The 10395-nt window shown below is 36.8% G+C and overlaps 2 protein-coding genes across 2 annotated transcripts; both read right to left on the bottom strand.

Moving 5' to 3' along the window:
- Positions 1–2540: 2540 nt before the first annotated feature.
- Positions 2541–7365, bottom strand: LOC147762710 (macrophage receptor MARCO-like). The gene is made up of 3 exons (XM_087011506.1): positions 7356–7365; positions 6796–6938; positions 2541–5193 (listed from the first exon to the last, which is right to left on the bottom strand). Exons 1-3 carry the CDS (start codon positions 7363–7365, stop codon positions 4963–4965), a joined length of 384 nt encoding a protein of 127 aa, XP_086867632.1. The 3' UTR covers positions 2541–4962.
- An 82-nt stretch (positions 7366–7447) lies between these two features.
- LOC147762709 (neurotrypsin-like) lies at positions 7448–10357 on the bottom strand. Its single transcript, XM_087012205.1, has 5 exons — positions 10160–10357; positions 8885–9023; positions 8559–8743; positions 8081–8219; positions 7448–7965 (listed from the first exon to the last, which is right to left on the bottom strand). Exons 1-5 carry the CDS (start codon positions 10338–10340, stop codon positions 7728–7730), a joined length of 882 nt encoding a protein of 293 aa, XP_086868331.1. The 5' UTR covers positions 10341–10357; the 3' UTR covers positions 7448–7727.
- Positions 10358–10395: the final 38 nt, after the last annotated feature.

The raw sequence follows: 10395 nt of genomic DNA, 5'->3' as shown, positions 1-10395 counted from the left end.
ATTTGATATCGACAGTTGGCTTGAACCAGTCTTAATTTATTAACATTGTGAATGACGGATTCTCCATCGTCACCGTTGAATTAACATTATTATCTAACAGCACTATTCTTATTTCACAATCTTATTGTTTAGGCCTGGTTTTCTCATTTTCCATTGTGCGCTCTGTGAAACGGGTGATTATTTCCCACAACAGAATAAGTTTTAAAGCAATTTGTCAGCTCATAATTATGACATGGCAACCTTTTTCTGGTTGTTGTTTAAAAATGGACGTTAGTTTGTCGAGGTTTAATGCTTAGCTCTTATAACGTTATATTTATGTGCACCCTTTTTTCTCGTTGTTGTTTAAAAATGGACGTCAGTTTGTCGAGGTTTAATGCTTAGCTCTAATAACGTTACATTGATGTGCATATAAAAATAAGATGGCAATTTCATACTCGACTGTTATTACCCGGTGTCGCGCGTATGCTTTCTTACTACAGTGATCTAAAACTGGTCGCTAGTGTATTTTAATATAGCAAAATCTGTTCGACAGGACCTCCACGGCAGCCGGACACACAGTAAATTTAAAGGCATGGTTTTATCTTGTTTGAGAAATGATAACGATCGCGTTTAACAATAGATTGCGAGCTATAGTAAGACCCCCCTTCTCTTAAACCGTTGTCATACATTGTCATACATAGTGTGATCACACTGTCAGTTTCCCCCCTGTTGCACGCTGGAGTCCTTGCGCCACTACTAGAAATTTTCGCCTTTTCTGTTGTTTATATAAACCTTCTCCTTTATTGTTGAATATTATCATCTCATTACCCATTGTGCGCTCTTAGAAAGGGGGGGGGGATTTAGCAATTTGTCTCATAACTATAACAGGGCGCCCTTTTTTCTCGTTGTTGTTTAAATTGGACGTTAGTTTGTCGAGGCTTAATGCTTAGCTCTTATAAAGTTATATTTATGTGTATCTAAACAATAAGATGTCAATTTTATATTTGACTGTTATTACCCTGTGTCGCACGTATGCTTTCTTACTAAAGTCTTGGGCATGATTTTATTATGTCCAAGCTACAGTGATCTAAAACAGGTCAATAGTGAATTGTAATATAGCAATATCTGTTCGACCATACCTTTCTTTACGGCAGCCGGACACGCAGTAATTGTAAAGGCATGGTTTTAGATTGGTTGAGAAATGATAACAAAAATGATAACAATCGCTTTTAACAATAGATTGCGAGCTATAGTAAGACCTCCCTCCTCTTTAAGCGACGTCACAATTAACAGTACTACATGTATAATGTAAAAGCGAGAAGTTATTAGATTAGTTATAGTCAGCCTTTTCCCCTGGTGCACATTGGTCTTCGATTATCATTTCCCCACTGCTACATATTAGCTTTTATTACCATGTTTATAAAAAACTTATTTATTTTCAATACTTTTACCACATTAGTCTCAATGTTTTGTGAGAAACGGGGGATTTTTAACACAGCAAAAGAAATGGGGGTGGGGGTACAACATCAAAAGGATTTTTTAAAGGAATTGCCTAATAGGTTGCTGTGTTATTTAAACCAAAACGATTTCTTGAAGATCAAATTAAAAATTGATGTTTATTCCAAAAAAGTGATAATACATCATCATGTAAGGGTCATGTACTGATTATAATGGCACACCTTGATTTGAAACAGTCTATCGTTTCTTCCACCTTGGGTCCCTTATATTTAAGTACCATATTGTATTACGCATATTACCCATTTTATTTGACACTCTCTCTGTTTCTTTCCCTTCCACTCTCTCTTGTTAGGAGCACCAAAATTCTGCATCGATCTTCAGAAAAGAAATGAGTCAATGAACCAGACAGCTGGTCCACAACGTCCCACATAGCAAAATTAAATCAAATAACAGCTGGCCAAGAAGCTGTAAATATAACTTCTTGGGCTGGCACAATTTTAACTGCAGTTAGCTACATGAGGAAAAGTAACACGTTTACATACAGGCGAAGGAGGTATACTTCAATATTAATTGCAAACAATATCAACAGCGACTCAAGACCGTTGCCTGTCTTTCACACTTTTACACAAACACACGAAGGTTTAATAAAGGGAGTCGGGTCGCGATATCTATCTCTTTCCTTCAAACAAGCAAAGGGCTGACCCGAAGTAAGCTTTCTAATTTAATGTCCTTTTTATTGTATATTGTAATTACTCCACTTGCTTGCCTCCATTGGCTTGTAAAAGTGACAAAGATTGTGATTTTTTTACACACGAGTTGAAAGAACTTTGCATAACTCCTTTGCCTTGTTGCGTAATGTCTTTATCAAGGTTATAATCAGTGTGAATAGGGTATCTTGCCTCACATAAAAAGGGAGTTGTTCTTCATACTGGTTGTTGCTTTACTTATACTAACCTACTTTGTACAAATATGGTTTCAATAAATCGCCAAAATTATGACATTAATGAACATTGTGTATCAAACGTTTTGATGCGATTTAAATAAATGAGCAATAAGGATTACGGTATGATACATATATATATATAGTTTGATCACTGCTTGAATAAAGTAAGAAAAAATAATTGCTTCTAATTTTTGAGTCAGTTACGTGAACAAGGTCCTTTGATAACTTCTTATTGAACATCTTATAATTTTAATGAATATTCTTACCCTGTGTGCAGTAATGTCTCGGTACTGTTAATTGTATGCCAGTTTGTGAACAAAATGTGTGATAAACAGTGTGTTTACACGAGCTCGGACCTGATCCCGCACATGTGAATTGCTTAATTTTAGATGCTGCAAACTGAGAATGGGAAGAAAAACATCAAATCTTATTTATAGAACAAGAAGGCATAAAACATTCCAAATAAATGATAAACAGAATTTCTTAATTAAAAATAATCAATCCAACCATAATTTATCAAATTGGCACAAAATTAAAACCAAATATTTACAGTAAATTAACCTAGAGGTGAACCTCATACAATCGTACTATATTTTCATTCACTGTCCCATTGATAGTTGTTTTCTTGTGACGAAGTTAAATCAAATGCTGCCAATAATGTAAGTATAGTTGTATTTTTGGGTTTGTATGTCGCCCTCATTCAATTTCTAGATCGTTGTCAATTATTCGCATTTTTGCCAAAATATTTTTTGTAGGTACTTGAAATATTCATTGTTAAGTATGGTTCAGGATTATATTGATTTTTATTTTTTCTGTATGTCCTTAGCTTAATTTTCCTCTCTGTGCAAGTCTTCCCAAAAATCTGATTTTATTTTGATGGCTTTTTCACTCTCTACATTTTGGTGAATGTGAATTTTATTGTCAGTTGTGGTGGAATTTAAATGGTTTAGTCCCCAACATGAAGCCAAGTTTGACGTTGCCCAAACCCAGTTATTTTCCCTTTTTATTTGTTATCTGTTGTACGCTTGCTTGATAATTCTTTGCTCTGGGAGGTTATTCAGCCAAGTGTAATGGGAGACGCCCAAAGTTCTGCAGGCATTATTGCTGGCTGACCTTCTCACACCAAGTGCCCATTTACAACATCTTTAAGTGTATTTGCTCAAAGGGTATTTTGTTTATTATATTTAATGGCATTCTTTTCCTGAGAAGATTTCTTGAGCCCAGATTTCCCATCCATATACGAGAATGGGTCTAATCATATTGTTGGAAAGATTTATGGTAAGTATGGGTGAGGAAATTTCCTGTGATGCTAGCATTCCCTTTAGTGTAAATATGGCTTTCAGGGCTTTTTGCTTGAGATATTCTATCTTAGATCTAATATTTTTTGTGAACCTGTGTTAGTAAGGACCATCCCTAGGTATAAGTATTGTTTGACCGTTTCTATCGGTCTGCTATTTATGAAAAAAAGTGCCCGGCTCAATTCTGCCAGGTTTGTTGAATACTATTATTTTTATTTGTTTGCATTAACTTTTAATTTCCAATGCTTACAATAATTTCCAAGGTTGCTTAGAAGAGTCTGAAGTCCTACTTTTTGTCTATGATAGCAAGACTATCCATCTGCACATAAAATGTGTTTTAGCACTTCAACAGGCCGCATGCACGAGCTGCCAATCGCGGTAATTTCTCTGTATCAACAGGTTACCGAACGTTTCCCCATCGTGGATTTACTGTAGAGTTCACTCCATATATAGCCGCTGGCCAATACTTAGCCGCCAGTAAGGCAATGAGGGCATACCCCTGGTCGGAGTGGAGGGGGAGGTTAGAGGTGTGCCAGTACTTGCCTAAAATAACCACCCAGGTTGGTGAAGATACCAAAGAACCCCCTCCCCTTTTCGGATAGTAAAGGAGAAAGGAAGAAAGGGAATATAAAAGGAAACTTAGTAAAAATATATATTGATCAACCAGTTTTATAACCACCGCTATCCCTAGATCGTAACATCAGCGAAAAATGATACTCTCGGGAGAGTATTTTCTAAAGGATAACCCTCCAATCATAAATGATCATAAACTATCTCTGCGCCGTATGTGGAATGCCGCCACTAATTTATCCCCATGCACAGACGTGTCATGTGTGTTCCCCAATCCAGGGAACAAAATACTAAGATGTGGTTTTGACTTTTTCGATGTTCAGCTGATTCATTGGTTGTTCAATTTGTACAATTTCGTGAAAAAACTATTCAATAAGTTCAATTAAAAATCAGGCATTGGCATTGCTATATGACTTGTTTCTGTGCATGAGTGTGGCATTTTCTTGTTGGGGGAGTGTATCATTTTGTCCTATACTGTCCCATCACATAACCCCGACTCTGACGTAGAAGTAAAGGAAAATGTATTAGGGAAAAGTTTTAATGGTAATTATATTTCTTTATAGGATTTGGCGGCCATCTCGTGAAACCATGTATATCTACAATCTCAAAAGTTGAACACAACTTGGTAGCTAGGGCAGAGAACAATCATTCGTGTAAGGAGTTTTACAGTATGTCTAAAAAGCCTTGCTCTTATTGACATTTGCCTATAGGTTCTTAGGACAAACACCTGACACCAGCATCTTCCGAATGTGCACAGTCGTGCGATCCCCATCCTTCGTGGGGACAGTCTTTCAAGGTTCTTTCTCCGCCAGTACAAGCCACCTCGTCCATAAGAATGGATCCAGAACCCGGGCCAAACTTAGCTCTACTGACTGCAGTTGCACCACGGTCGCTACAAAAAATAATTAAGCGTTTAATCTTGCGACGGAAAAAATGATTATCAATCATTATACGGATAAATTATCTTAAATATCATTTGTGCACCTATCGGCTTAATCAAATAATTAAATTAAAGACAAACACATGTACAGTTCAAGAAATATTGGGTGTATTGATTGAACAGGGCTTTGTGACATAATCAAGTATAAAAACACTGACAGATTTCAGGCATAATCTGGATGAGAAGTCACAAGGTACTACCCTGTAACAATATGTAACAATGGCTCTTGCCAACCGAGACTACTGCACTTTTACACCTCTCCTACAACGCATGTGCAAATTATGATTCATGATTTGGCATGAACTTCACATTGATCTACATATTTATGAACAGCCCGTCCGCTTTAACCTTTCACCGCCCAAAATAACTCGTAATAAATCATTCACCACTGGACTTAAATGGTACAACTTCTAAAACATCAATAAAAACATGATCCATCCTAACTATTCTGGTTTCCAGTCAAAATTTTCTACCTCCAATATACATGTATATATTACAGTAAGTGCTCGGTGTGTATCTCACAGAAAAAAAAAATCCACCGTGCTTGTTAGCAATTCAAACAAATTTTCTGGAAGTGACAACTGATAACCATTATAGCTACAGGATCAAAGAGGCTATACCGCCTCTTGGTATTGTACCACCAGCTGGAGTAAGCACATTTCTATGAAAAAAAATGGGACATCACCCCCAGTGTTGTGCTTGAAAAGCTAAATAAATGAAATAAACAAGAGATCTCAATTTTTGTAGAAAATTACAATTTCTATCAAAATCATGGGTAAAGTAAAACGACAAATCCAAGGTTGCTGTAAGACTGTGGATATAAGAAGTCCAATCCAAAGTTCACTAGTAAATGTGAGAACTTGAGCTTGAAAAGTGTCGTTCCTAGGTGAAAGGTCAAATTTAAGGCCACAGTAAGATTACTAATATATGGCTTCCTTTTCGAGTTCAATAGTAACCATGGGTGTATCTTTGTCATTTTAGAGATATAAGGGTCAGAGAATTTGAAAAGTGCAGTTCACAAGGGCACAGAAAACTGCCAATTAATAAGTTTCTTTTTAAGTTCAATAGTAACTATGGGTATGTCTCTGCCAATTTTGTAGATAAAAGGGTCGAAAAATGTGTAAAGTGCGGTCCCTGGGGGAGACCAAAGGTCTAATTCAAGGCCACAGTAAAATTGCCAACATATGACTTCCTATTCAAGTTTAATAGCAGCTATGGTCGTTTCTCTGCCAGCTATGGAGATATAGAGACGGGCATTTTTAAAGTGCAGTTCATGTGAAAACATAGGTCAAAAGACAGATTCAAACTCACAGTAACATTGCATATACATGTACCGGTATATGACTTCCTATTCAAGTTCACTCTGCCAGTTATGGAAATAGGTGTCGGATAATTGCAGTTCATGATGAAAGTAGGCCAAATGTCAATATCATCGTCACAGTTAGATTGACAGTATAAGGCTTCCTATATTCAAGTTCAATAGTTACTATTAAAATAATCTTTCAAAAATGCCATCATCTTTTCACGAAGGCGTCACACATTTAATTCTTAAAAACGATAATAAAGGTTCTATATTATAACATGTAAAAGTGATAGTATATTTGTACTTGCTTGTGACCAAGCATTCTGCAGACCACACGAGCATCGTTGTTATCCCAGTCGTCATCACAGACAGTGCCCCATTCGCCATTATGGTACACCTCAACTCTTCCCTCACCAGTACGAAAGCCACCCACCAATCTAACTTCAACTGTAAGGAATTGCAGTAAGCACGTGGTCAGTAAAATTTCATATTAGAACTATTTCCTTACACATGGCTCAATACACAACAGGATAATTTTGACGTTCATTTTGAGTAAAAAAACTAACCAATATGAGAAAATGTTGCTTTTTTCACGTTGACTTATTATTTATCTTTTACTTTTAAGTACATCTTTTTAACTTTAAGTGTGTATTGGTGCTGCACTATTATATTTGTTAAGCTTAACTTTTTAATAAAATATATACATAAGTGTTTCGAAGCGCATAAGTCCATGGAATAAAAAAAACTAAAGAGAGGCACAATGAGAAAAAACTGTGACGTACAGTTCATAAGGTAGGTCAAAGTTCAAATTCAGGGTCACAGTAAGATTGTGTACATATGACTTTCTTCTCAAGTGCATAGTACCTATGGGCATATCTCTGCAAGTTTTGGAGATATAAGAGTCGGAAAAAATAGAAGTGCTGTTCATGAGAAAAAGAAGGTTTAAGGTCAGATTCAAGGTCATACACTGTACTAACTTTGCCAATATATGAGTTCCTTTGCAAGTTCAAACGTTATTATAGGCGTATAAATGCCAGTTGTGGAGATATAAGGGTCGGAAATTTTAAAAAGTGCAGTTCATGGCGAAAAGTATGTCAAAGGCTCATTTCAAGGTCACAATAAGATTGCCAGTAAATGACAGACACTACAATATTCCTTTGGTTTGGGAGACATTTAACGTTTAATTTTGTAAATTTTGGACAAGGGTGCCAGCGCCCACGTTGGTTGTACAATAATCTAAATACCATCATGCAGCATGACTGAAATACGTAATTTAAGACAACACCCACCATGCACTGCAGCGACACACCTGACACCAGCATCTTCAGAGTGAGCACAATTGTGTGTCCTCCAACCTACATGTCCGCAGTGTTGAATAGAGGCCTCACTTCCACCGCAGGCGACATTATCCATAAGAATGGAACCAGTGCCTTGGCCGAAATAAGCGCCGGAAAAGGATACGGAATAAACGGGACTGGAATACGTAAGTGACATGAAATAACATGACATCATCAGATAAAAAAATGGATGACATATTCTTATGATTTAAATGAGTATCAAATAAAACATAAAATAAACGATTTGCTTACTTGTAGCCAAGCATTCTGCAAACCACAGCAGCATCGTTGTCATCCCAGTCGTCATCACAGACAGTGCCCCATTCGCCATTAAGGAACACCTCAACTCTTCCCTCACTGGCACGAGTACCACCCACTAATCTTACTTCAACTGCAGGGAATTACAGATTTTGATTAGTAAAAGTTCTTATAAACACTACTTATTTGCTGATACATGTTTTATTCAAAATGAGGCGGTTTTGACTTTCAGTTTGTGTTAAAAGTACTGGCAAATGTGGAAACATTTCTTTTCTTCCCTGTTGACATGATTATATTTCACGTTCACTTGATATCTTATATTAAAGTCTCTTCGGAGTTGTATATGAAATATGTCAGAGCATAGTCAAAGTCTTTACATCTGAAATAAACCCTTGCCAATGGGGACAACCAGTTAACTACCACAAGGGGCATGTGTAAATACGTAATTGAAGAAGACATTCTGTTTACCCACCAGGTACTGTAGAAACACATCTGACACCAGCATCCTCAGAGTGATCGCAGCTGTGTGTCCTCCAACCACTGTGTCTGCAATATTGGATAGAGGCCTCGTTCCCAGAGCAGTCGACGTCATCCATAAGAATAGAACCAGTACCTTGACCGAAACGAGCATAGGAAAAGGAAACAGAGCCTTGGGGGCTGGAATGTGTAAATGACGTCACATAAGGCGACAAAATCATATTTTAAAAAGGGGTGATATTAAAGTTATTTTAAATGGTTGACATATTTTTGTAATTTAAAGAAGTATCGTATGAAAAATTAAATAACTAATTTGCTTACTTGTAACCAAGCATTCTGCAGATCACACGAGCATCATTATAGTCCCAGCCGTCATCACAGACAGTGCCCCATTCACCATCATGGAACACCTCAACTCTTCCCTCACCAGCACGAGAACCACCAATCAATCTCACTCCAACTAAAGGGAATTGCAGTTGACGATCAGCAAAATTGCTTATACATTATCATTTGCTTATACATTTGTTATACAAAAGAAGGCTGTTTTGACTTTCAATTTGAGTTTGAGTTTCTGTACATCATTAAAAAATCGCGGTGGAATAAAATAAGTAAGTAAGATGATCAATTTATGATGTCCTATTCAAGTTCAGTAGTAACTATGTGTGTTCTCTAAATTTGTAAAAAGCAATTCATGTTGAAAAGTAGGTTTAAAGTTAAATTCAATGTCAAAGAAACAATTGCCAATATAAGACCCCTTATTCAAGTCCAATAGTAATCTCTGCCAGTTTTGTATATAGGCTATAAGAGCAGGAAACTTTGCAAAATGCAGTTCATCATGCAAAGTAGGTGAAAGGTCAATTTCAAGGTCACAGGTTGATTGCAAGTATATGAACTCCTACTCAAGTTTAATAGTAAGTATGGGCGTATCAGTTTGGAGTATATCACATTTTATTTTCAACAATGAATATTGTGATGTATTTTTGATATAGTATAACTCTTAAACCGTATGGAATACAAAAAAGAAAACCAATTCCAATATTGCACTGGACAACCTTTACGAAATGCAACAAAGATTGACCCCAAAATCATGAAGATGAAAATTTACCCCAAATGTAACACCTGCTCATAATATTATATAATAGTTTTGTGTAGATTCTGAAATTCGGCTAAATAATTTTTACAAAAATATGAGGATTCTTTACAAAATTTTGGCCTGTTTTACCTTAAAATTAAGGCCAGAGGTCAAACCCAAGGCCATATTTGAAATCTCCAGTCAAACATCTAAAGTAAGTTTTCATATAATTCATTCCGTCCGTTCATTCCATTTAATTTCGCAAAATTTGGACAATGGTGCATTGGAACTGTGCACCGACAAAGCCCAAAGTTCACATGGATCAAGTTGAGATTATGTGTGATCCACATCCAAGATATGGGTACACAGGCTCTTGTAGTCTAGGAGGAGAAGCGGTGGAGGTGGACGAGATGGGTCAGGACTAAAACCATGTGCACAATCTGGTGTCCATAGGGACAGACAGTTAAATACCAGTAAGAGACTTGTCTAAAATACTTAATTGAAGAAACACTCTGTTTACCCACCATGTACTGTGGATACACATCTGACACCAGCGTCCTCAGAGTGACGACAGTTGTGTGACCTCCAACCTCTGTGTCCGCAATCTTGGATAGATACTTCGTTCCCAGAGCATGCGACGTTATCCATAAGAATGGTACCAGAACCTTGACCAAAATGAGCGCCGGAAAAGGAAATGGAATCCATAGGGCTGGAAGTGACGGCAAATTATTGTTATTATTTTTTATTTTATTTTATTATT

The sequence above is a fragment of the Lingula anatina genome, chromosome 4, assembly GCF_051362555.1.
Source record: "Lingula anatina isolate TDL-2025a chromosome 4, LinAna3.0, whole genome shotgun sequence".
Taxonomy (NCBI): domain Eukaryota; kingdom Metazoa; phylum Brachiopoda; class Lingulata; order Lingulida; family Lingulidae; genus Lingula; species Lingula anatina.
This window is presented reverse-complemented; position numbering and strand designations above follow the sequence as displayed.

What these genes read in the sequence shown, in the direction of transcription:
- LOC147762709 (XM_087012205.1), bottom strand. Translation starts at nt 10,340, where the DNA reads ATGGATTCCATTTCCTTTTCCGGCGCTCATTTTGGTCAAGGTTCTGGT. An exon ending in TGCAGAATGCTTGGTTACAA is followed by an intron (nt 8,744 to 8,884) that starts GTAAGCAAATTA and finishes TACACATTCCAG; the next exon opens with CCCCCAAGGCTCTGTTTCCT. An exon ending in ATGTGTTTCTACAGTACCTG is followed by an intron (nt 8,220 to 8,558) that starts GTGGGTAAACAG and finishes AATTCCCTGCAG; the next exon opens with TTGAAGTAAGATTAGTGGGT.
- LOC147762710 (XM_087011506.1), bottom strand. An exon ending in GAATGCTTGGTCACAAGCAA is followed by an intron (nt 5,194 to 6,795) that starts GTACAAATATAC and finishes ATCCGTATAATG; the next exon opens with ATTGATAATCATTTTTTCCG.